The sequence below is a fragment of the Balearica regulorum genome, chromosome 19 (genome assembly GCF_011004875.1).
Source record: "Balearica regulorum gibbericeps isolate bBalReg1 chromosome 19, bBalReg1.pri, whole genome shotgun sequence".
In the NCBI taxonomy this organism is placed as follows: domain Eukaryota; kingdom Metazoa; phylum Chordata; class Aves; order Gruiformes; family Gruidae; genus Balearica; species Balearica regulorum.
In genome coordinates, this window is record NC_046202.1 from 4771479 (window position 1) to 4798865 (window position 27387).

Consider the following 27387-nt stretch of genomic DNA (forward strand, 5'->3'; position numbering starts at 1 on the left):
CCTTCATGACTTTGTCCTGGGAAGTCTCTAGCAAAAACGCATCCCTTGGAAACAGAATGAGGCAACCAGCACAGGAGATGTGAACAGTGATGGTACATCCATCAAGGAGTGTAAGCAAATGATCCTGATACAGTGAAGGCATCACAGAGTATTAACTTTGATTCCTTTTTAATTCTCTTGTTTTTCCTGCTCTAGCCTGTGGTTCACAGCTTCACAACACTTATGGCCACACATCACCATTTGCATCGTCTCCAGATTTGGCCCACTGCAGGGATGGGAGGAAGAAGGTCTCCAGCAGATGGCACTCAGAGCTGTCCCACACCCAGGCTTGCTCTTCCATAAGAAAAAAAAATCCAAACAATGGAACATTTGCCAAAAGGAGAAAGGAAATGAAAAAAGAAAAGTTATTTAACCCTGTGTAATATTTAAAGAGATTGTTATCATCTTATAGTGGTGTATTTAACGAATGACAATGTGACAGTTCATGTGTAAATCAACGGGGGACAAAACATACATTATATGTAAACTGTTATGTTTCTCCAGTCACTTTCAAACTAGGATTATCTCTGGCTATTGGTTAAGTTCAAGGAAAAGGATTAGCTACACAGGCATAGACAAAATAGGAAGCATGGAGTAATGAATACCCAAAGCAATTCAAAGCAAAAGTCAAGCCAGAGATGCAGGTCATGGCAGAACTCGAACAGCAATCAGAAGACATATGCCTTAAATAGATTCTCCTGCCAATGGTCTTCTCTTCTCCAGAGCTAAAAATCTGCAAGCAATACCATTTTCTACCAAACAATGTCCTTGTAATACTGACTTGGCCACCTTCTGCCTCACCACTCACGTCCTACTGTTCTGACAAAGATTGTTAAATGTTGCCTTGTAAACATTACCAGCAATTTTTCAGGGACGGGGTGTGTGGGGAGTGTGTGGAGTGGAGGAAGGTTTCAGTATCTCCCGTAATGTCTGCTCTGCTCTTCTGCCAGAGGTTTCTTCCTCCACAACTAGAATCTGGCCACCCAAAGAAGTGATTCAGCACTTGGTAAAGCTGGCAGAGTGGGAACTTTTTAAAACAAGCCTGGAGAGATAAAGCAGTGAGTGGTTGTGAAATTTGGCTAACTATCCGAAGTCCTAGCGTCTGTTCTGGGTGTGCTGCTCTGCCATAGAGGGACCTTCAAAGCACTAACTGACAGCAAATTAAAGGATGTGAAGAGCTGCTCCAAGAGTCAACTAATAACAACCATTCCTGGCTACTAGAAACAGAAGCAAGGAGAGATCCAGTTCACATGGAAACATTTCAGCAGGAGCAGAAAGCATCTTCAGCAGGGAAGGAAAGTTTGATCCAGCAGCAAATTAAGGAGTTTGGGCTTGTATAAAGGTTCAGGGAGACACAAACTGTATTTTGGTTACTGAAAGGTCCCCAAGGTTGCTGCCAGGCAGACCGGACACTGATCTGGAAGAACAAGCATGAAGAAACCAATTCTCTCCTCATCCTTTTTGTCCTGAGCCAAATGCTTCAGTACTCAGCACAGCTCAGTGCAGAGCTATGGGACTGGGCTCCACCCAGCTGTAATGCTGCAGAGGAATTGCAGCCTCGCTTGTTTGTATTTCTCAGGCAAGAGATGGCAATGAACTGCAGCTGCAGAGAGAGAGAGAAAGAAACACAAAACTCTACCTCCTGGACATGTTCATAAAACTAGCCAATCCTCTCCCAAATCAATCTTCTCGCTCCCACCTCCACCCTGCTGGAGCTGTCTCCATGGGACACTTCCAAGTAGGGGAGAGGTTGCAGCTCTCTCTTGTTGCCATTTTGGGAATGTTGTTTTAGATTGGACTTGCTGTGGTTTGGGTGAAATGAAAGAATTTGGCATAAAATCTCAAAAAGTCAAACACAAACAGGTTCTTTTTCAGGAGCTCTTTCCATGTGTTTTTTTCCAGAGAGACTTTTTGTAAATTCTTTCTCTTTTTAAACATAAAGTGATCTACAGTGGCTTGTTCCCACCCAGCCAGCAAGTGCCAGAGGCCAGCTGATTACAGGGCACCTCTTACTGCATCCTTTATTATGCCTGTGGTAGGTTCAGATCCACACGTGAAGGAAAGTGAGACCCTCTGCAATGAAGGGAAATTCAAAAGGCTGAGAGACATCTGAAGGCACCCACCATTTCTGCACTGCAAGGATCAGCACCAGCTCCTCCCTCAAGGACCAGCTGCTTTGAAAGCTATTTGCTGTCTGTAGCTATCAGCTGCATCTGCTCAGCAGAAAAACTGAAATGGTCCAACAATCCTCATCCTACAAACAGCAGGATTGAGCTAGCTCCCAAAATGCATGTCTATTCAGTCATCCTCAAGGAAAGGTGCCAGCAAAGTGAGTGGGCTAGCTCCCAAGAGGCACTGACCACTGATACCTCCCCCCATGACGGCAAGAAGGAACAAGTTGAGATGGAGCTGAAACCTCAATCTTGGGGAACACAGAACTCCCCTGGGGTAGAAGCAGGACTGACGCCCTGGTGGGTGGATTACAGTTTTAGTGATGTTCTGTTTGATGAGAAATTTTTCATTGAAATCAATGACTTCACTCTCCAAATAGTCTCCCGTGCCAAAGGCAAAACCCTTCACGGAACTGACTGCACTGGCTGCCGTAGAGCATGGGGGAAATACAATTTTGAAGCGTGTGGCAAAGAATGCATGTCTTAAAGATGTGTTGGGGCTTCATTTAGGATCCTAACCTCTAATCTGCCCAATTAATCTGATGAAACAGATGTGAAAGAGGAAAAACAGCCAGTCTCCTAGGAATCACAGAGACATTAGAGGGATGTACTTGCCAGATGTTGAATGCTTGCTATCTGGAACGCCTCTTCCCTCCCTAACCGGACTTTCTGGCTCCATTTCCATGCACCCTGAACTACACCGTGTAGCAACACGCCATTTGTAAAACACTATTGAGGCACTCTGTACTCACACGTATTGCAGTGGCAAAGACGGCTCTGCCTGTGAGAAAAAAAGGTGTCGATTCAGAGATCTTCCACTTGACAGAGCTGCTCTGTGCTTTGGTCTCTGCACTGTCTGGGAGAAGAGTGTGCAGCGTCACTGCTCCACTCATGCTGCTAGCAGCCTAGTGACTCTGGGAAGGGCATTCCTTGAGGCTATTTCTTTGGAAAAAAAATACTCCTTGCAGGGAGGAATCCCTGCAATGCTGGTGCCCTGTGCTCAACTTTATCCTAATGGCTCTCAACAGTATCATGGAAGGGCACCGGGATGAATGACCTTAGTCAATGTAAGGAAGGAGGGAGCAAGGGTGAAGGGATGACATAAAATCTAGGACAACATACCCAGCTACGGGATATATGCCAGATATGGGGCAGAGTCCTCTGAGGGGAAGTGACAGAGTCTGAATGCATAAACAGAGGAAGACAATTCCGCCTTGACCTTATGGGGGCAGTCTGGGTGCAATCACAGCCACCACTCACAAGTTCCCCCTGGGACATTTAAGATCAGTGAAACAAAACACCAGAAGTGAGCTGGACTGTGAAAGCACAGGCTGAAACCTAAGATACCAGAACCTGTTATTTCTTCAGCACTCTTCTTCATTTTGCAGGGAACCTAGAGCTTCAGCAGGGGCTTAACAATCCCAAACACACGCATTAGTGACAAAGGAAATCCTTTTCCAAGACAGAGCAAATAATAACCAGTTTTGAAAAAGGATTTTCTGATAAAAGGTAAGGGAAATACAAAACAGCACCCTGTTTTAAAAACATAAATGAGGTCCCACTCATTTGAAATGCACGGGCTACTGCTGCTTAAAAGGAGTGAGAGATCAGAGTCCCATTCTAGCCCCACACTGTAAGAAAGGCATCAAATAAAAATGGTACCTGAGGTACCATACATTATCATCAAGCTAATCACCCAAGAAACAGCTTGCTTCCTGCTTAACACGTCCTTAAGGATCTGGCCTTGGAAATTCAACACAAGCAGAACTGTGCTTTGTAGGGATGTAATGCCGTTGGTGGCTTCTGAGAACTGCACCCACCGAGTCTGTGGAACTTGGCTGGACAATGCACTGTTCATTGTTTCGATATACTTATTTGAAACTGGCATTTCATCAATCCTCCTCTTTCAGGGAGCCTCAGTGCAACCCTTCTGCACAATGCTATGTCCCACAGCATTCATAAATGGGGCATTCAATAGTCAGGCTGTGACATGTAAGTGCAACAAGGCATCAGTGGCACTCAAGCTGCATCGTAATCAACTTAAGAGTGATAAAGCACTAAGCTCCCAAATACCACCTCTGCACAGTCTCATTTACAACCTACCACTGAGTTGGCGAATGTTAAAAAACATCCTGCAGGACTGTGAGGTGTTTTTCCAAATGGAATTGACGAGAATAGGCTCAGCTAATGATTCTTTGATGTAGCTTTTTATATGGCATCATTGATACAAGTTTTATGGATGCAGTTGCTATAACAACATAATGCACAGTGGTTAAATATAGCAGCTCCTGTTTTCCACTCAGTTCACTCTGCCCTAAGCAGACAAGGACTATTATTTTCTGTTCTAGGCCGAATGAAATGGATTTGATAGCTCACTGAAGAAGTGGTACAGTCCTTCCTCGCCCTCACACTGTTCCTCTCCATCCTAAGCAAGCCAGCAAACAACAAAACCAATAGCCCCCCGTTTGCTAGGCTACTGGGCAAGAGGGCTTGTTTAAAATCAAAATGCACAATGACTCATGCAAAACTAAACCACCTCAATATTACATGTGATCTCAGTGCAAACACTGTCATTTCAAAGTGCAGGAAGGAGAGGTTCTCAAATATTCCTGTCACGTAGTATTTACCATGCTTATTTATGCCCTTAGCAGATAATACTGAGCATCTGCTCAGCTATGACCATTTCCGCAACTGTTTTGTTCTTTGAAGATGTTCAATAATTGGCACCTCCTGAAGCAAGGAGTTGTGGGATGGGTCACACAGCCTGTTCTACCCCTGCTCTTGCAGAAAGTAATCTCTTAGGTAGTGGGCAGAAGTCTATCTCCCACAGACGCAGAGCATCCAAAAGAGCTGAGGATCACTGAACCAGCCCTCTGCTTCATCCTTTCCACTTAGAGCCACAGTGGAGGCAGAACCCTGCCAGACCTTGTTTAAACATGGTTAATAAATACATTTCACATGATACCTGGAGGGGAGAGTTCATTTGCCTTTTTCTTGCTATGTAACTCTGGGGCCCCAGGGGCAGCAACCGCTGCTCTGCAAAGCCCTGCTGGCAGGGAGGTACGTGAGAAGCCTCAGCGTATGCTCCCAGCACTGCCTGTACAGCCAATATGCGAGAACTCATCAGGGCACTGAAAATCAGGAGTGATACAGTCACGCTCTACTTCCTCCGTGACACAAACTGAAAAATAATGAGAGCAAGCAAGCCACTAAAAATAAACTTAACCTTTCAGTGGCCACAGCATCACTCCTGCCACATGCAGATGACTGGGCCACCATGCTTATTTCTGCTGATTCAGGACTGGAAGAGAGACAGGACACAAACCAGCCCTTAGTTAATGAGAGCTGCTTACACTCTGGTATCCCTATTGGCATGTATCTCATCAGCCCAGGACAATGTTCTGCTGTAAACTAAGGACTAATGCAAAGGTCTGAGCTCTGGGGGCTTCCAGATAATGAATACTTCCTAGTAACATACTCTGAGATGAGAAGATGGTTAACATCCCCACTGCACACCCAGGAAACCTAAAAGGATGAAGGTGGGAAAGTGATTTCTGCACAGCCACAAAGTGAGATAACAGTGGAGCTGGGATCAAAATCAAGAGTTTTCCTTAACTTTCTCATACATAATTCATCTGCTAGCCTGTGTTCCCTGTATCTCTTCAGGATGTAGGGGGACACCTAACCATCTGCCCTCCATTCCTATTTGCAGGCCGTACAGCAATTGTCTGAGGAAACACTGAGGTACAGGCAGCTGTAAGCTCTCTAGTCCCTCTGTGCCAATGGTGTGAGCATCGGTCATCAACCTCTGTTCCTCACTCACTCCTCAAACAACATTGTGCTGGGAAGCATCTCTCTGCTTAGCCCAAACAAACACACTGTTTGCTTTAACTCCCCTCCCTTTTCCTTCTGTTAGGCTACTTCAGAAGTTGCTGGGAAAAGCCATGATCCCCTCTAACACTGAATTCCAGCCATGAGATAGCATCAAAGACTTTCAGCATCTTCCCAGAGGAGCTCAGTAGGTCACAGTACGGGTTGTGTGGCACTGCAGCTTTCTTTAGCCAAGTGAGAAAGGCAAATCACTGTGATGTTGTTAGCAAGAACAGCCAGAGAGTTATTTAAATTGCACAGATGATTCAGAAAACAAATGGGTACTAAAAATACAAGATATACTTGCAAAGAGTTCTTCTCATGCCTGGGAAAGGCAGGGGCAGCTCTGGAGGAGATCTCTCTAGGACACAATGAGGTCTGAATGAGCAGGGGTTTAAAACAAAATACAGTAGCTATCTCGTCAGCAAAATTTGAGTGATTTTAATACAAGGGATTTTTGTCTAGTAATCTTCCCACATCACAGCACTGAGGTTCTCAGAATGTAAAAAATAGAAGTGGTGAAGGAACAAATTGACTTAGGAAGAGTGGTAAATAGGGACAGCTCCAGTGAAAGAGCATTGTCCCTGGGTCAGAGAGGTAAATTCAGGTACCTGGACAGGATGGCAACATCCTCTAGAACAATGGTGAAGAACTTTCCAAAATCCAACTGCCACCAGTTCAGGCATCAACGGATTTGCACACTCTCCTCAAACCAGAAGCGCAAAGTGATCTGCGGTGTATTTTAGTGGGATTAAGCACAGGAAGAGCAAAGAGGGCTCAGGAAAGTGAGACTGGCAAAGCACCAGCAGATGGAATAATAAAGGATGCTGTAGGTCATTTGCAGAGACGTGAGAGTTTCTCCAAACAGTATCATGTCCCACAGCCTGCCACTCAGTTATATCAGTGAAGTTAATATTGTTTCTGGCTCTAGCTATTAGATTTCTGCCTTCACACAAACACCACATTCACTCTCTAACACTATAGTGAGGCATTCAATGAAGCATGCAGAACACTGTACCTTAAAGCAGCATAAAGAGAAATGTGGTTAGCATGACCACTCACTCCTCCTGCATCAAAGGTTACCACCTGCAATAAAATCAGAGAACAATAATAATTTTGAAAAAGGAGACGACTGTGGAGTTACCAACTTTGACATCTAACACAGCGCTGTCCCAGCCCATTGTATCTAAAGAGTTGTTTTTGTGTTGCACAATGAGGCCTTGTGTGTGAACTCATGCTACAGAAATACAACTAAACAAACAAGACACTCTGGAAGTAGATGACTACACGGTCTAACAGCTTGAATAACAGAAAGATGACAAATATCGTGTTCCCACTGGCAGGATGCACTTGTTCCTGACCCAAGAGGTCCAGCTCTATGAATCACTCTCTCCTGGATTTGAGAACATACTACAATGCCTGCGGATTGCAGGGTGAAACTATAGTTTGTTGTACTGTGAATCAACACATACTGATTTAACGAGAGCAACACAATCATGTACTACCATCCTGATTGTAACGAGGCTTCATCGCAGGATAACACAGTGATAAAATAATCTGATACGAGAACAAGCTTTTTAAAGAATCAGCTGACTGCACTTTTTGTACAAGCAAGTCGTGCCTTTTGCCGAATGAGAAGACCATATTGTTTATTGCTTCTCTGCAGGGCGAAATGGGAACTTCATAATGCAGAAGTAATGTGTGAACACAGCACTACCAAGTCACCGTCCCAAGCACAGAATACCCTTGGCTCCCTGCCCTCAGACCTACCAATAACGTGTCGGGGTGAAGCATCCACCCTAAGGGCTCGCTCTGCACAGTATTGTGAAGTGGGAACTTAAAGGCTCCCACTTCCAACCTAGAAGGCAAACTGGCAGCACAAAGTGTAGAGCAGACAGGGTATGTGTGCTGGTAGGCTTTCCAGATGGTGAAAATGACAGTCCTTGGACAGTCTAAAGTTAGGTTTTTGCTCTGGGAGAGGCAGGCAGCAGAGCTTTCCACGGCTCCCTTCTCTCTGACCAGGGAAATCATAACCTCCCTACATTTCAGTCAATGTCTGCTTCCTTGCCAGCTTGTTCTCTCTTCAGGGAAGGAAATGCTCCTGCCTTGCTCACTCACCACAGCTCTCTTCTCAAAATCTATTTTATAGGGAGGGCCTGAAGTACTGGGTTAAAGATCAAGGAAAGATCAAAAGCTGCCCTGCCCGTCCTGCAGCTTGCTACTCCACCCTACCACAGGAGAGGCCCTCTCAAACACAGGGGATATTGTGTAAAGAGGGAGAGGAAACACAAAGACAGTGATAAGAAATACTTCAAAAACCACAAGCTCCAGACAAGCCTGCTTATAAACCCATCCACCCAGTACAAGTCCACAGTCGACTTTCCACTTTGCCCAGTGGCTGTAATAGTGCTGCCACCAAGCAGCAGGGTTATTCATTGATGGCAGCAAGTGGTGGGACCCAATTTGGTTTTGTTCAGGTACAAAGAAGCATTTTCTGGTCAACCCTTATTTTATAAGGAGAAAAATTATGTCTTTGGCTGCTTTTGCTGTACATCAGCATTTCCCGAGAGGCGCTCTGCAGGGACTGCACGGTCTCTGGCACGGTGCTAAGCTCTCTCTAAGGATATCAGCTTTTTGAGTAGCTCATCTGGGAAGGATGTTGTTACATTCTATACAGCTCAGGGAATGAGCACAGCACCCTGTATTTTACAGATAGGAAAAAACGTGCTCTGAAGTCACTCCTACCTAGAGTGGCACTTTCTTAAGATGACAATGTACCCCACTCACTGCAGGCCGAATAAATTCCTAGGCAGGTGAGTAATAGCGTGAATCTGCTAAGGGCTGGAATTGCTCTAAACTTTTTTACTAAATGGGGACACAGAGAGGGTTTGTCTCTTCTGCCTGATGATTTATTTTCATGTAATCTGTACAAACATAACATTTTTAAGACTACTACCTTGCTGTCAAATGTGGTTGAAATTAGCCAATAGACTCTGGAGTGTTTTGAAACATGCATGTGCACACATATAAATACAATTGCATTATTCTTATTTCCTTAGGAAACCAAGCTAAAACCCCAGGCAAGCCAAAATACACTTTTTTCCCTTCTATGGAGGGTACAAGAGAACAAACCAGAAGACCGAGATAAGAGACTCTAGTGAGCAGACTAAATAAGCTAATCGTTGTTTTGACAAAACTGGCTCAGGCCAACTGTGGGAGCACAATGCTGGGTTAGGAAATATTCTTAACATGGAAATTATCTGTTCAGAAACACCTTTGGAGGTTTTTCTTCTCCACATCTGTTTTGAAATAGGAGCTGCTGTTCTTATGCTGCTGGGCTTATGTAACATCTGAGCTAGCTGAAGAGATGGCATGGAGTTAATTTTCAATTGATGTTGTCTAATTTACTATTAGGGCCTTTGCACCTGAATTGCCTGTCTCTTCAAATACACAAATTTGTAAGTACAATTCCCAAGGTACCTGCAGACTGACCTGGCCACGGTGGCATCCACTTTATCTGCAAAGAGACCACCTTTGAAATATTGGCTTTTCTCCTTTAGAGATCCCTCCCAGCACACAGGCTGGCTCTGACACAGTAATGATGTCCCCGCTAGCCAGTATGAAGCTTCTACATCTGTTGTCTAAACAGCATCCCTGTGGTGCTCATGACTTAAAGCAGGCAGCAGTCACATGTAAATATATTCCTCTGGCTTCAGGGATTAATTTTATGGATAACAAATCTGAATTTCTTTCTCACATGCTGGAGATACTTTCACACGGGAGCATTTGCTTCTTCCACATGGTGCAGCTAGCTGGTGTGCTTGCTTTTAACACATAACCTGAAGCAGGCTGATGATGAAATCAAGCAAACAATCAGGGCAGGATGAGAAAACCTGAACATCTTGAAACTCTCTGGGTTAAAAACAGGCTTAGCCAGTTCTGGAAGCAAAAGGCTGGAATAGGAAATATACTTGATGTGGAAATTATTGCTCAATGAAATCTTTAGGGCAAGAGGGAGTTCCCTCCCCACACCTGTTCTGAAATGGGAGCCGCTGCTGTTGGTGTTGCTGCATTTTCTTCTGGGTGACCTTGGTATTCAGGAAATGGAGCTTTCACTAGTGGAAGCCAGAGCAACAGCCAAGACAAACAGGTCCAGAAATCCCTTCTGGAGCAGGGAGAGCACAGAGGAAATTACTCAATTACTAGCAGAAGAGAAAAATCCTGAGAGGTCTGGAGTCCACGCTCCCTCTACACACCATGTGCATCAGAGGAAAAAAGCACTCAAAGCTGTGGGTCTCCCTCACTCTGGCATCATCCAGTGCTTCAAACAGAGCACACATCTGCTCAAGTTGACTGCTGGGGATAGAAAGGTCTCTTTCCTTTTTAAGAAGGGCCATCCCATAAAATGCCACCTGAGGAGACTGCCGCATAAGTGAGGAAGGGAGGAAAAGGAATGCCAAATCTGTCCCAGTTCTTTTGCCTCCTCTAGGAAACTCCACGTGCTGCACTCCATATCTGGTGTTCTGCAAAAGCATTTAAAATCCTCTATAAACATTGCACATTCAAATGCTCCCAAATTTTAGGAGTGTAGAGACTGGGATCCAAAACACGAGAGCTGGACTCACCCTCTCAGACATAAACTCCAACTTGAATGCCATTTGTAGAAGGATCTAGCTTTCTATGCTGATTTGGAGTTGACCCAAGACAACGGGACTCTTCCACAAACAGTTGTATGGATGATGTTTCCATCACTCCATAGTGGAAAGCAGCTTGTAGGAATGTGGTATGGCTGAATTCTAGTCTTGGCATGGCATCTGCCCCAAACACAGTCTGAATGTCACCTCCTAATCCAAGCTCTGCTACCATAAACCCAAGATCCTGAAGAGTAGGATTTCATAATCTAGACCCCGCCTGGGGCTCACTCAATACTATGTAACTTATTTTTTTACAGGCCAAGTACTTTCTAATCTGGATCAAGACAGACTAGCCTTGGCTGCCTCTCCCAGCAACACTGGCTTTTGCTTATAAATCCAGCAGGCAGGAAATAATTTCCAAAGTCTATAAATTAGTTTTGGCTTTGACTGTACCAACTGTTCATTTCTGTGTCTGCACTACTTAATCTAGAGCTTGGATGAAACACGTCCCTCTCATGTAGCTCTCAAAAAGATTGAGTTACTCATGGACTTCCAGGGCAACTGAGGAAATGAGTAACTATGCCATGGAACAAAACTACACAGAGCATGGTGTGACTCCTTGCCTTGCAATCTCTCCTTTCAGACATGTTGGAGTTGCAGCGGGCTTCTCCACTGCCAGATGACACATATGTTGCATAAGTAAAAGATATCGTTGTCTATGCTATGACTACAGGAGAACTGGGAAAGTTTTCCTGCTAGGATAGCTAAACCAATGCATGTCTTCCAATCATGTAAACTCCATTGAGTTAGCTTGTTGTATTTGAAACCCTGTTAGCTTACATTTTGACAAGGCTCTTTTAACATGTTAAGCCAATTCTATCAATTTCAACATTACTGAAAAATAGACTCAGTTTACCTTTCAAGGCAAGGTCATTGTCTTAGGACAGCAGAGATGCTCCAAGAGTGGCTAACATACAGCAAGCTCTGAAGTTTTAAAATGCACAATGTTTGACAAAGGTAATTAGGTGCTTGCCTTGCTGTTCTTGGCAAACTAGGTCTGCTCCTAAATGAATGGAATTATAGCAAATATCTGAGACCTGTGTGATTACTTGGGACACTTAATGCAAGTTTGCAGAGCAGTTCATTACCACCATCCCCAAGGAGCTGCTTCAGTTGCCTTTGGTCCTGCTGATGTGTTCTGCCGCAGTAATGTGCCCTCAGTGGTGCTCAGGGAAGCACTGAGGGGAATGCAATGGGCCCTGCTGCCGTGTTCCCTGTTACTACAGCTACACCCAACACCCGCAGCACAGCAGGGACAGCACTCCTGACTGTGCATGTTTCTTGCTTCGAAACCCCTGCACTTTATATTTCAGCTCATCCTATGTTAGTGGCAGACTCCTGGCTCCCCCGGCACCAACAGTTTAATTTCCTCTGAGGCAAAGACCTAACCCTTTCTAACCATCTAGAGGAGTTCTAGTGTTTTCAGAATTTCTACTGGGGTTCTGGTGCACTTGTCCTAGTGCCCGTGAGACTCACCAACATGCAATACAAATCCTCTTATGTTAGGAGATTTCAGATTAAATTAAAACCTACCTATTCATGGGGCGAGAGGTACAAAAGGAGTCTGGGAAAACTGCATTTGTCTCAGCGCACAGCAATGAATTTCATGGAAAATTAGCCTCAGAATCAATACAATTTGGATGTATGATGCTGATTTTTGTGCTCACGGGGCTTTCATGCTACAGGAGATGTGGTTTCTTGTTTTGTGAATTGCTGAAGGGCTTTAAGAGTTTTGTGATTTTGCTGTTAATCAGTGTGTGACAGTGACATGCCTGATCACAGCAAGGTTCAACAGAACAGAACACAACCTTTTCCAGGTTTAGGCCCTTATTCCTGTTCTGTGGGAAAAAAACCCTGAAACTATACCAGTGCTAGAAAATCTCCCCAGTTTAATATTCTTCCATCCCGACCTATAATTCTGTAATCTAGCCCTCTAACACACCCCTGCCAATGTACTTCAAATCTAAGCCTAAATGCAAGCCTAAATCCCAGGTGGGCTCTTTTCAACAATGAAACCTAGCAACAGGGGCAAAACGGTTGCTTTAAAACGTAGAAAACATTTGAGGAGTTAGTAAAGCAAAATTCCTCCACTGTTCATTTCTCACTGGGAAGCAAAGAAAGATCTCCAGAGAGAACAGACCCATCCAAACTACACCATCATCCTTTTCCATACTTTTCAGTGGAGTAATTCTATTTCTTCTGAACTTCTAGCAGTTGTTTGGAGTGTTGGAAAGAGGATCAGAATGACCATGTCTTACTTGTCAAGACATAGGAGCTGGACAAATAGTCACAAAATGTCTTACACTACCAAATGCAAAATTGCTTTCAGGTATCATTTTAGACCTAAAATTCAGCTGGGCTTATTCAGCAGGTCTACTACAATTAATCAGCCCCAAAATCTACTACTAAGTAAAACTTACTAGTTCCAACAGAATTTGTAGTTTTTAACCGATCTGAAGGTTTTACTTCAGTGCAGGTTGGTGACACTACAACCCACAAGAGCTTCATAAGATCTAGCTAGAGAAATGGGTAAACATTATAAAGCAAATATTTCAAAACAAGTAAGTATACTCTCTCTTTCCCTCCCTGGCTATTTCACGGAGACTCCAGAAGCAAAATCCTAACTTTAAAGACTTCAAACAAAGTTTTCAGAGGGAAGGAAAAAGCCTAGAACACTAGCTCAGAAGTCATGTGGAAATTGCCTATGCTGTAGAAAGTTTCACATTACCAGGTTGATGTTATTGGCTTCTATATGCTTTAGCACAAAGGCAGCGACGAGCTGTGTGTCCCATTCAACAGCAGGATTATCTGGAAGATCCCTGAAAATGAGAAGGGCAATTAGTCACTTCACTGCTGAGAACTTTATAAAGACCATGCTAGAAAAGAGAGATCCTCTTATCAGAGAATGAAATCAAGACACATTTATTTACTGTATAAAACCACTGAACCTTACTTAAGAGTCTTACCAGCTGGTATATTGGAGGGTTGAAAGGGAAACAGCAGTTCCAACACCTCCTCATAGATTTGCCAAGGTCTCTCTTTCTTCTTACCATTAAGCTAGACTTTCTGACTGCTTTACTTTAAGCAACATCTATTTGGTTCAATGGTTCTTGTTCTCTATTCATCCCAATCAAATTTCTTTCTCTATTTAAAACCCCTTTTAAAACACATTTTCCTGAAAGACTTTCCAATCATAATCTACTGGTGAATTACATATGAAAAGTAACAAGCAAACTCCTGCTCTCATTTATACAGGAATAACCCATTAACCTTAAGCAGAGGACAAGAGCGCCATAATTATATTGCATGGATTTGATAGTAGTTCTTCATCTGTTTATTTTATGCTTTGCATACCAACTGGGTATGCAAAGCATACTGTGACTGAATACTCTGCCTGGGTATTTTAGATTGCAGGCTTCTAGGGGCAGGGACCATGAGCCAAATACAAAGTAACACCAGACAGCCAAGAGAATGATTCCATATTTACACAAGTGAGAGCTGAATTTGACCCCCCCAGTCATTATGTTTGAAGGGTGCCACGAAAACATTGCTTGCAGAGTTAAAAAAGTTATTAGTAACAATAGGATAACACACAGCTGCTAAAGACCAATAGTAACATGTTAAACTGGTCTTTTTCTCAGACCTTTTCCCCTCCTCTGATAGTCTGATAATTGCTGTGAGGTGGTTTAGCAGAAAAGGGACTACACAGCCTGCTCACACAGACACATGGGTTTGGATCTGAACTGATCCAGCTGTTTGCTGCGGAGTGCAGGGGCGCTCCCTCCCCTCCCAACACTCTTCAGGCCTTGCTGACTCCCCAGACAGCAAGGATGATAACATCTGCTAGAAAACAACAGGAAAATGTCTCCTTGGCACATTCCAAAGTAAAGCTTAGCCTGGGTCTTCATGAGAGATCTTCTGGCCACAAATTTTCCCACCGCTGTTAACAGTAGTAGTAGTACTAGAAGGAAGAGTCTAAAGTACAAACTGACCATTAGCGTTTTACCCACTGTGTTACGTACTCCTGTTCAGCACAGGCCAAAATAATGTGCTATTAGAAACCCCAGCAACAAGGGAAGGCCTTTCTACGTTAGTGGACACATTCTCTATGGTCGCTGTAGCAGTATTACCAACAACAGAAATTTCTGTTGTTTGCAATTATCTCTTGTGTAGACAGCATCTTTGCCTGATGTATACAAGACATATGAATTTCATCATAGCAAAGATTCTTTGGTACATCTGGTGGCTGCCTCAACTTAACAAACCTGCATCTCATCTGCTGAAGACAAAAAATTTCACATCTCATGTTTGAAGAGGAAGAGGCCCTGGTGACCCCAAAGGTATTGAAAGTCCCACCACACCACAGCAACCTTTAAATGGAGCATATTTTAAAAATATGCTTCAACTAAAACATCCCAAGCAACGTGCACACTGAGCAGAGTCTAAGTGCAAGTCTAACAGTGCTTCAGTTGCTCAAATGGTATCTTTGAGGTTATGTCAAGGCTTAATCTGATAATGAATAAAGTAGTAAATTAGTCTAAAAGGGATTCTTCACTGGCCACTTACAATGCTGATACCATTCCCCTTTTTGGACAGGAGTTAAATGGAGCTGTGGAGGAAGTGAAGAATCCTATTAAAACAGGCGGGGTGCTCCAACAGTGAGAGGTCAGAAAAAAAAGTAAGGCTTGGAATTTATGATGTCCACAAGGCTTTGGTGTCATAGCCACTGCACTCAGCTTTATTGGGCTGTCTCCAAAAAGGCTGCCGGTAGTGGAGCAGGTTTTAACTAGTTTAGACAGATAAAGATCACCCTCTTTCAATGGAAATGAACAGCTGGAGGCAACGGTTTAGAATCCCTGGAAACAAAACAATCTGAAGGCATGAGCAAATTAACTCCATGAACACTGAACTGATTAGGCAGGAATATTCTGAAAAAAAATCTGCTTCTATCCACTTACTGCTGCTTATGGAGAGACCACTCACTCCCAGTAAGAAAAAGGCATTATTTTTCTTGCATAAAATTAGTCAGGCACCAAAGACAGAGAAGCTGATCCTGCCAAACAAGACATACATGTACATAAGCACATTCATAATGCATTAATAGCCACAATGGCCCACTGAAGTATTCTTGGCTCATTCTGCAAACATGAAAAGTGACACAGAGGCACATAGGTTAAATGACATGCCCAAAGTCACTCCACTCAGAAGTCAGTAGCAGAACTGAAATCACCTTTTTTTTTTTTTTTTTTTTTGGTAAGAGTTTGTATAATACTTTGTAAAGTTGAAAAATTAAGCATTACCATGATAGTAGGGATCCCACAGAAAGCATGAGACCGGTAACTTTCTGCCTTTGCTCTGGATATCAATAATTGGGTCCAGGTAAAGATGAAGAGGTGACTAAGAAAACCAAGTTCATATACACTGTAGGGCAATGCATACAAGATGCATTCTTACAGGAGGTCTCTTCATGCCCTAGGAACTTTGTAGGGACATACAAACTTTGAAAACTGCTGTAGTTCACAAAATCATCTATTCAGTACAAAGTATTTTTCCTAATATCATGAATCAGTCCTCACCAAACCTGAAAAGTCCACAGACTTGCTGCACTATTGAAATCAGTTGCTTGCATTGTGTTTTTACCTTCAGGACTTAGTATCAGACACATTCAGCATTTAAATGGTTAACTCCACACTTTCTGCTAAGGCTGATAATGCCTCTGAGCTCAAGGTCGAAGGGCTGAGATAAAGGACTATAAAGGAGTGAAAATTAGCACATTCCCTGGAGCAGACTGGAGCTTGTTCCAGCAGACCCGGTTCCCCACCCACCCTCTCTGCCCTCTGCCCCAGAGAGATCTTGTTGCTGCTGTCAGTCACTGGGACAGATCAAGATATAAATCCTGCACTGGAGGCCTCCTGGGTCACACTGCTGGAGGGTGCTGGTGGGAAGGGTAGAGGGGTTTGGTCACTTGGCCTCATTTCTACCGAACTATTACAGTCTGGAAGTGATGTTTATGGGCATTCCGCACGACTGATACTGAATGCAGGTGGCTGCTTGGATGCAGGGAAAAATAGGGAGATGCATAGAAGCAGAAGAAAAAAAAATTCAATGGAATAAGGCTCCAGAAATGTTGTTTTCCCACCTATTTTCAGTGAAAGCACACTGTGCGCTGCACAGGGAATTTACAGCTGTGCCAAGGGATCTATAGACTAAAGAGAGAGAGAAATGGAGGATTATAATGCTGCAGATGCTGCAGTATAGAGTACTGTCTGTCTCTGCTCACTGATTTCAGCAGGACCAGTCATGGGAAACACTGTGTTCTGAAAACAAATCCCTGTATCTTTCTATTTATCCATCCACTCTTGCTAGTGAGAACCAGACAAGACCCCTGGTTTTCTTCTTCTCACCTGCTTGCTCTCCTCCTTGCCAAGCTGAGCAGACAGCAGTTCCCCTTCCCAAGGTTTGCATAGGAAGAATACAGTGGATGCCCTGGATATCCTGGGCCAGGCACCAGAGAGCTACAAGGGGGCTACAGCAAATCAGATCAGCATGTTAAACCAAAATTCAACCTTGGGCAGATCTTGCCCAGCAGTCTTACAGCTGGCTGAATGAAAGAAATGTTAAAAATCACTGCCTGATGCCAGCTCCTCTCTAGGCCTCCTCCTCTTGCCTGCTGTGGGCTGTGGAGCATAGCTCCTCTTATGCCTCAGCCCTGGCCATTAAAAAACACTGCATGTTGCCAGTAATGTTATCCCTGCCAGTATCCTGGACAATTTTGTAGGGTTATCTTTCTAGGAACGTTTGGGCTCAAGATGGCTAGATTCCTGTCATTTGGAAGGTCTCTTTTGGCCAAGATAGAGATTTAAAAACCTTCACAAATATATATTGCCAAGTTACACCCTTCCTACATGATATACTGCTCAAACTCCATCCAATTTTCCACTGCTCATCTTCCACAGATCTTTTAGCAACAGCTAGTGCATTTATATGTACAATCTGCTTTCAAATCCTGCCATGGAATTTATTCTGCTCATGAACTAAGCTCTCATGACTGCTCTAAAGGTTAAGTTAACCTAAACAGCCAGTCTATGCGATGGCCACGTGGCTTAGCAAACAGCAAATGCGACACTGGCAGTTAGAATAACCTTGAGATCTGTCCCTCCTGAAATCTGTTGAATCAGGCAATCCTCAGGCCCCTGACAGTCACCCTGATGGGGACTGGCAAGCACCCTCTCTACCTTGACAGGAAGCCTTTCTAGGTGGCAACAGAGTTGCTTCTCGAAGATGCTAAGGTCTCCATTAATACATTCTGAGACACCAGAGTAAAACTTTCAAGGTACTCACATGATTTTCCATTCCACTGCACACCAAAAGGGTCAAGATGAAAGAGTTTTACCATTCCTTACTGCCTCTTTATCCTGCAGCATGACCTTAATCAATCCAAGGCTAGGGACCAGGAAACATTTTTGCATAATATCTCCTCCTTATCCTTATCCCTCCTCTCCCCAGTGAATGATTTTACATTAAATCAGCACAAAGGTTGGTAGATTGATGGTGGATTACATAGGAAACAGGTGAACTGTTGTGCACTAGGTTCCCAGCTGAGTACAATGACCACAATGTGTTTATCGGAACAAAGGATGCCCTTTGTATAAAGTTAACTGTATGAAATGAACATCTGGGCAATTGAAACTGGATCAAAAAGCAAAAGATCCCACAGAACAAAATGATGTGAGTGCGCAATTAGTGAAAAAGCCATGTGATGACCAGAGGCAATCAGTGACCTTTATATCACAGCATCAAAGTAATTGAAAAAACTGTGTAAACAGAAATTATTTCATGCTCTCTAAAGTAGAGCACAGACTTTTTATTTTTGAGATTATGCTAAGATAAGTTAAGGCAGGCTAGCCCTAGATCTTGAAGCAGAGCCTCTAAATCCTTGCATTAATGACTATTTATAAATTTCTCTTCCTGTAATGGCCAATTACAGACAGAAGGGAAATATTGCTGTTAGGCTGCATGTACGTCTCTGATTCAATTGAAAAGAGCCCACTTAGACAAACGATCAGCATCTTGCAACATCATGTTAAACAGAGAACAGATGCTGTGTGCTCATTGGAATATAACAATCTACAATTTAGGAGAGAAATGGACTAAACCAGGATGCTAACTGTCAAATGAAAAGCCACCTACGACAGAGAAGCTCAAGCTGAAATTTTTACACCGGCAGCTTCCTCCCTCTCCTCATAGTAAAGAAACCCAGATTATTCTGAGATTTGTATTTTAAGATTGGAAATAAGAATCTTATGTTTTGGTGTAGATAGAGGGTAAAGGAAGAAGGGAAAATGTCAATGACTGGAATATTAAAACTAAAATACACTTTAAATATTTCACAGAAGAAAGCAGAATGGACATAATCCTTTTCTCTCATCCTTAACTTTTGTAATGTGTAAGTTTGGACCTACTTTATAGAAATGTCAAAGGTAAACTAAATAAGTTTAGATGCCAGGTAAGTGCTGACATCACTAACGTGGCCATACCGGGCAGAAGTTATGCATAAAGGGAAGGAACAAAAAGACAGAGAGCACTCCGTGCAGCTCGCTCAAAAGTCCAGGCAAGCTGTGCATGCTTCTCCACTGAGCTATGTAAAAACACAGTGCTCCTCTGACAGAAAATACTCCAAGTACCTCCATAACTCCCCAAAGGTAAATGGTAATTAGATCTCTAGGGAACAAATTTTTTGATTTGGGCATGATCATGTGTTTCTGTCTGAGAAATAAGCATCCTTTGGGTTTAAATTCAAAGGAATTATTACAGAACACAGGACTCTTGTTTGCAAAGACCTATCCAAATGTCCCTGTACTCATTTATGTTTTTTTAATGAATTATTGATGATTTCTCAGCAGAGTTTAATGTCTATTCACACAGATGACACAATTGCTTATCATAATTTGAAATCTGGTATTCATTTGACGTCTGTGCCTCAGTGCCTTGTTGATAAATTACAGCACAAAGCTCTGTAGGAACAAGTTCATATTCAATGTCTTTAAACAAAAACAATTGATAGTGCCTTTCGAGAACAGAAATGCATAGAAACTGCAGTGGCTAAAGCTAGTTTTAGAAAGTTACTTTTAAAAACTAGTTTGGAGATTACATCAGGCCCTGCCATGTAAGACAGGAAACAAAATTCAGCTCAACCAATCCTGGATTGATCACTGATTTAGTCACAGCTTTCCTATCTTCGGCTCTTCACGCCTGTGAAATGGAAATAATTGTATGTTCACACCTACGTAAAGAAGCTTGAGATCCCTCTAAGAAAAACATTATGTCTGTTCTCTCATTTCTAGATCAAAATCTAAAACAAATGTCTTGGCAATCCTGGGTACTGGGAACCCCCCAAACCTGTCCTTTACTCCCTGCATTGTCTTCCCATGGAGTATTGAATCAAGTTCAACGTCTTAGTCCTGACTTGAAAGCCTAGCCCAAAACATATAAAAGACTTCACAAAGCTCCAAAATTATGAAGACGGTGAACAGCTATGCCTATATGGTGCAGAGGATCTCTGCAACGAGGATAATGTCTTCTGGAGCCATTTGGACTTCCTTAGGGGCTGGTGCCAAACAGTGAATGGACTCCCAAATCAAATGTCATCACAAATCGCTTTGCTTTCAGCTGCAAATATCAGGAATACTCCTTGGAACGTATCCTTTTCCATCAGAAACACAGCAATATTTAAAGTTTGCAATTCCCCAGAGACTCTCCAGTGCACAAAGGAAAGCTGAGACATCTGGGCCAAATGTTATCCTAACAATGGAGGCCCTGTTTGCCAAACCACGTGACAGGGGTTTGCGTGTGTCACCTATTGGGCACCTTGCTTTGGTCATGTAGTGGCAAGGTGTCACCATGCAATGCTGCAGCTAAGAACACGACTTCTGGTAGGGCCACACTGGTGAAGAACAGTATTTCCAGCATACGTCTACAACTCCTTGTCCAATCCTTGGTCTCATACAACAAATCACATCCGTGGCTGACATGCACTTAGTATGTAGCACTGACCCAACTCTTTGCTGCACACCTATGACCTTTTTTGGATGGAGCTCTGAGCAACCTGGTCTAGTGGTGGGTGTCCCTGCCCATGGCAGGGGGTTGGAACTAGATGGGCTTTAAGGTCCCTTCCAACCCAAACCATTCTACGGTTCTATGACCTGTAAGAGGAGAAACTTGACCTGGGAGTCTCACGTGCAAAAGTCACACTCTGTGTGTGACACTCATGTTATTACTGTACTGCTGGAACATGCTCAGGAACCACTGTGAAGAACATATCAGAACCTGTGTACTCATCACATCAACGACACACAGCAATAAGCACCAAATACCTTGCTGTCATGCACAGCTTTGAATTCAGCTGCCAGAGGAAGGAGGAACCTCTAGTTTCTTCACTCCAACCTACACCAAGAAGCCCTAACTTCAGTTTCAGCAAAAGTCTGCAATGGGTTGTTTGCAAGAACCGCACAGTGCCATGGAGTATATATGGATCCCTGATAACACTGGTAGTAACAGAACAATTAAATTTAAGTCCCTAAAGAGAATTCTTTAAAAAATACAGCAGTTCCCCCCCTTACCTTTCACCCTCAAGTTAGGTGCTGTGTTTTATGCTACCTTCTATTCCCAATTTTCATTCACGTTTGAGTCACATTCATTTTGCACACACACTACATGCCAAGCCAAGGCCAGTTACAGCCCTTTGTTCTGACAGCCATTATGTGACCAGAATATACTACGTGCCCGTCGCCTGAGTGGGGCCCACAGATCCCACATCAGTGACACACTTTCAGCCAGCCACCATTTAGCCTGTTTCCAGCGCAACCAGCAGTTTCCAGCACTACAGACTGCCAGTAGTGACTTGCCAAGTGCTGGGCAAGAAGCTTTCCTTTCATTTTAAAGAAGCTGGACTTCTGTGTGATCTGTTGGGGGCCATTAACAGAGTTCACTGAAAACATCAGACAGAGGCCAGATTTAGTAGTCTCATGAGATTTGGGGCTGCCATGCTGAATTATGAGTCAGCAGTTCCTCTTCTGGCCCATTGAAATGTGGTTTGGGCAGCAGACAATAGTGCAGTGTGAAATTAAGTCAATTCCACTCACATCTTAGAGAGGTATGCACAAAAGCAGACCATTAAAGTCCCTCCTAGTTCAGGAAAACAAGAATTCACCACCCTTTTTCTGAGTATCTGCTGGCAAAGTGCATTTCTGGTATTTGTCCCAAATGACTGACAAATAACAGACCCATTAGCAACATCTGGCAGTCTCATCTGCAGACCTCTAATAAGAGAAACATCTTCAAACACGCAACTGTCTGGGATCTTAGAGCACATTTGATGGGCAAAGGTACATATGTAGCAGCACTTCAGTTCAACTCCTTCCCAAGGCCAAAAAGATGTTTGACGGAAATGCTCAGTGGAAAGCTTGAACAGCGCATATGGACTACAGCAGTTGGTGGCCTTTGGGAATTTTGCTCCACATTCCCAGAACAATCTGCTCTTGTCTATGTCAGCTCCCAGAGGAGAGACTTGAAACCAAAAAAGGTGGACTCGCCTCTAACACCACCTAGGTCCTTGGGCTCAGTTACTTACCACTTCGGGATGTCTTGGCCACTCTGATATTTTTGACAATAGGGGTAGAACACAGACCACATTTCTCCAAAAGCACCATCTGTACTATAAGGAATGAACGTCATTAAGCCTATATGAAATGATCGGGCAGTTCCCAGAATAGCTCATAGCAGTGCTCACAGCAGTGCTCACTTCTTCATTATTTACTATTATTATTGGCTTTGCCATAGTGCCTAGGAATTCATCTGGGGCCCAACAGTCTAAGTTGTCCTAAGTGAGAACAAAAAGCCCAGCAATTCCACAATCAAATTTACGTTTTAAAACTGAAATATAAATCACCAGCAAAACCAGGACTCTAAGGAGCTGACCACAGGACTTCACCCCTCCCTTACTCATTTCTTTTGTTTTGTAAAATGCTTTGAAAAAAAAGAACAGCCAAGCAGGGCAGAGCTTGGGACCGGGTGCACCAAGAAGCCACGTCCAACTAACACTGGTTCAAGCAGAACAGACTTCCAGCTTCAAACTGCTGGGCAGGATGTCTCATGCTCCTGGCAGAAGAGCAGGAAGCAGACAGGCGGAAGGGGAATGCAGTGTGTTCTTCCTAGCTAGGTTTTTACTACAGTACTGGCACATGAAGTTCCCAACATGCATTGTAACATGCCCAGGAGTCCACAGTGGAAAGGGTACAAACCCAGGAGGAAGGAACAGAAAGTCTCTCACAGTAGCCAGCAAAATCCTTCAGAGGTGAATGACTGAAATACCACAACCTATAGATGCCAAATAAACCTAGTGCCACTTCATCACAACCTTAATATTAAATGTTTGCTCTTGGAATGATAAATACACCACACTGTACAGTCAAAAACTGCAGTTCTGATTTTGGCCAAGGTAAGTCATACAGAACTTTGCCACTGACTTAATGGCATGGGCCAGACCCTCAAAAAGAAGGAGAGCCAAAAGCATAATAGCTCCTACCAAAGAGACAGACCTTGGTCTATTCCACATAATAAATAAACTGCTGTCAGAAACCTCAGGAGGAAGCTTGTAGCCAAATCAATCCCTCAGCCATTTTAATTAATCATCTAGGAAGAGAAAGCACAGAATAGTCACTTCATGGACATTTATTTCTCATGCCAAAACTTATGTAAATGCAGATGCAACTCAGCAGAAATCTCAATAGGATGATGGCCTGATTCCAAATGCAGCTTCCCATGTCAAAACATTCCAGCTTCCCTGTACCAATTCCATCCAAAACGAGGTTTCCTGACTCCTCAGCCTCTCGCAACCAACCATCTCCTGCAATCCATTCGATCTATGCAATGATATGGCAGCATTACTTCTTGAAGTCATGGTGTACCCTATAACATTGAGGTTCTGATGCCCTGAGCTCTCTAGCTAGGTGCAAGTTTTATTACTACCATCAAATCACTTCCTTTTATAAGACAGCTTGTATCAAGAAGTTAAACACCTATCTTAACTGTGAGCTTCATCCCACACATTTTACTGAGATTCAAAGTTTCTACTCATGCAAGCAACCCTCTTGCAGGCACTGTCTTGCCAGCCCCATTCATGTGAACGCCCCAATTACATGATGACATGAACAAGCTTTAGGACAGGCCCCGCTCAGTCTCCGTGGTCAGCGAAAACGCGCATGGGCTTCTGCAGCAGCCCAGCCAGGAACTATGCTTGGAACTCCATTTGCAACAGCTAAGCAGGACTTGGCAACAATGAACAAAATGAGTACAAACGCAACGACCTTTATCATTTAGCCTTCCTCTCCTCCACGCTCTGATTTAATGTGAGCGTTATGCAATGGCTTTGCTATAGCAACAGCTGGGGTGATCGGCAGTAACCCCGCCACTGCCTGCTCGGCTGCCGCTGCCACGGGGCCGTGAGGCAGCCGCTGAACTTTGGCCCACTAGCGAGCCTCCCACTCGCCCGGCAGCGCTGCCGGCCTGTTTACACTACTCACATGACGGGCGAGAGGGAGGCTCCTGGCAGCCGCCAGCATCCAGCCGGATTTCTAGGACCAGGCCAAGATTGCCAAAGGCTGGAAACAATTAACTCTTGCGAGCGGGGGCTTCACGCTTCGGCAGCCGCCCGCAATGGCCCAGGAGAAAGGCTGCGCTGCGCAGTGTGAGCGGTACTTCTCCCTCCCGACACCACTGCAGGAAACCAAGCGGGATTAAGACATTCAGCGGGGAGGGGGGGTGGTGGTGGTGTGTGTGCAAGGAAATCAATAAGCTTTAAAGAAGGGAACAGTATCTTTTTTTTTTTTTCTTAATGAGTGGCAGATGAGTGAAGATAATGAACTGGAGCTGGGAACATAATACTCCCATCAAGCGCTGTGTGCTACGAATTGCACGTACCCGGGTTGCATGGGGGTGCACAAAAGTACTCCAGTTGCACAGAACTGTGCTGGCACAGTGTCCCAGCCCTGCGCTCTGGAGCACCTTACAAATACCGGGGACACGGGGAGTACCTTGGAGACAGGAAAGCTGTCCCTTCCTAAAATGGTTATTTAATCTTACAGCACAATCCCGTAAGAAAAAGCTGCAGATTACCAACCTGCAGCCATGCCATCACTGTACGAGCAGGACTACTACTACTTGAGCACTTTTACACCATTTATTTCCACACATTAACAGATGTTCATTAACTAACCCTCCTGTGAGGCTGGCATGGGGAAGTAAGCAAGTAATAACCTCCACATTTTCTAATGAGAGAATTAAGAGCTCAGGTAACTCCCTAGAGAGCCTGAGGCAACAGAGCTGAGGCAGGGGCAGAGCCTGGGATGGAGCATATGAGCTCCCAGCTCGCAGCACAGCCACAGCCCAGCGCTGCATCACCCACACTCACTCCAGGAATACGTTTTATTCCCCGGGGCGAATACAATCCGTTTTTCAACAGGCCTCTTATACGTGCTCTGCAAAGCCTGGTATATTCCTGGGTACTTGGACTGAGCAGAAAACACATTAACAGTTAGTTGCCAATTATCCACCATTACACCAACACCATAGGAGCTGCTTAAAAGTACCCCCCAACACCTGCCAATGGCCAAAGTGTTGACCTCTGCATCACTTTTAATTGTGCTCTGGGCTGCATTGGTATGCCACAGCACTGGATGACTGTTTCTATCAATATTTTTGGCCGCTTTTCCTTATGTACTTGGTACATAGGAGTAGTCTACATAAACTCATGTCTTGCCCTAAAATATTGCATTCTCCAGTAAAATCTTGTTATTCCCAGTAAGAGGTTGTGTGGATTTCTTTTCTTTGCTATGATGACAGGTTCATTGTAACAAGAATGGACCCTGAAGACACAGCACAGAAAAGCAGGTGTGCCTCGATATCAGAAGTCCCTTTGACAGCTTCATCCACAGTTATACCTACATCCAAATAGAAATGTTTCATAAAAATCACTGACAGGAAATTTGTTAGGTCTGACTAAAAATCTAAGCACTGAAAAATTTTGAATGAAATCAGTGACTCAGTCTCATTTTTGCAGAAACAGGATCATTCCAAAAAATTGTTCTCTGCCCCTTACTGGTAAGACTGATGGAATTCTCTATTTGTGTGTGAGCTCTCCATGTAGTACTCGCATTCAAGCCTTAACCTATTAGCAGAAATTCTGCAAACCCCGTACCTCTTTCCCACAGATCAAACCTCTGTCTGCCAATGTTTTATCTTGCAATATTATACAATGTCTTTTCCAAGGCAAATGATAAACCAGCATTGGCAGCCCATTGCGTGGCTACTTACAAGAATATGAGAAATGCTGAGTATTTGGCTTATGAAACAAGTACAGGAAGAAAATATTTATAACAATGCTACTGTTCAAATAAAAGAAACCATAATTTATTACAGATGTGACCCTTCCTTCCAAAACAAAGGGTTTAAATCTTGCTGATGCTATGTAATGACATGAAGTAGAATGAATTTAATGAAGAATACATCCAACCTAAATTGTGAATTGCCCCCTTTCATCCCCTCCCATTTTGTACCCCAAAATAAGCACAAATTTTGTTTCTTTCAAGCATTGCTGGCCAGACTTTTCTGTCCTCAGAAGATCTAAAAACTGATTTACAGGTAAACATTCATCCTTCATCTGAAAACAGACTGGACACTTATACACTTAATGAAATTCAGTTAAATATTAACTATTAAAGAAGAGAAAATGGCAAATAACTCAGACAAGATTTGTTAAGCTTACAGTCACAAAACCTAGAAAGAATGCAGAATGTATGGAGGGAAGGCTATGTAATGAATTATTTCAATGCAAACAGTAATTGCAGAGAAATAGACTGCAACACTGAAATGAGAACGTATTGTAATTACTGTATAAGGAGTATGCAGGCACAACAAGAGAGTTAATACGTGACTTGTTAGAAGAGGGGGCATGACTTGGCATGGAACTGTAATCAAATTGTTTGCATTTAATGCTTCAGTTGGTACAGAGGGATGAGACAACAAAGTATTCAACCCAAATCCCATTTCAGTTTCTAAAAAAGTATTTCAGTTTTCTGCACTGCAGTCAAAATATTTTTTTTCCTTTTAAACAAAATTGATTGAAGAAGCTACAGGAGGCAAAAGATGCTCAATAATGTCCAGCAAAGCGTTCATTTCCCTTGTTCCTGATCTCTCCTGCAATAAAACTGAGATTATGGGTCATAAAACACCATCCACATTTGCAAAATCTAGTGTACATTAGGAAAAAAGGTGAATATGTGACGAATGAAAACATACACTACCTATTTGCTTCATCGAGTTCTGTTTTCTCCTTTTTAAAAAGTTGGTGTTGCATCATCAAAACAGCTACATTTCCTATGGAACAAATTATCTAAAGTGCTCAAAATTGGCTTCAGTATCTCCAAGAGCAACAGTAAAACTCCATGAGCAAACTAGTAAATCCCATCCCACTATTTTCACATATTATTTTCAGTATCTTTTACACCATTTTACTCATGATAATGAAAATACCTATATATTTTTTAAACAATTTGTCA

General features: G+C 43.3%; 1 protein-coding gene across 2 annotated transcripts in view; it reads right to left on the reverse strand.

Moving 5' to 3' along the window:
* Window positions 1–27387, reverse strand: part of PIGL (phosphatidylinositol glycan anchor biosynthesis class L) — a 61171-nt gene that overhangs the window by 8011 nt on the left and 25773 nt on the right. Inside the window, exons 3-4 of one of the 2 annotated variants that reach the window (XM_075771223.1) lie at window positions 13503–13593; window positions 7099–7166 (exon numbers count right to left, since the gene is read on the reverse strand). The exons of the other annotated variant lie outside the window; for it this stretch is intronic. Of the exons in view, the coding sequence (XP_075627338.1) occupies window positions 7099–7166; window positions 13503–13593 (159 nt within the window). The remainder of the gene's footprint in view (window positions 1–7098; window positions 7167–13502; window positions 13594–27387) is intronic. 2 annotated transcript variants of the gene reach the window in all.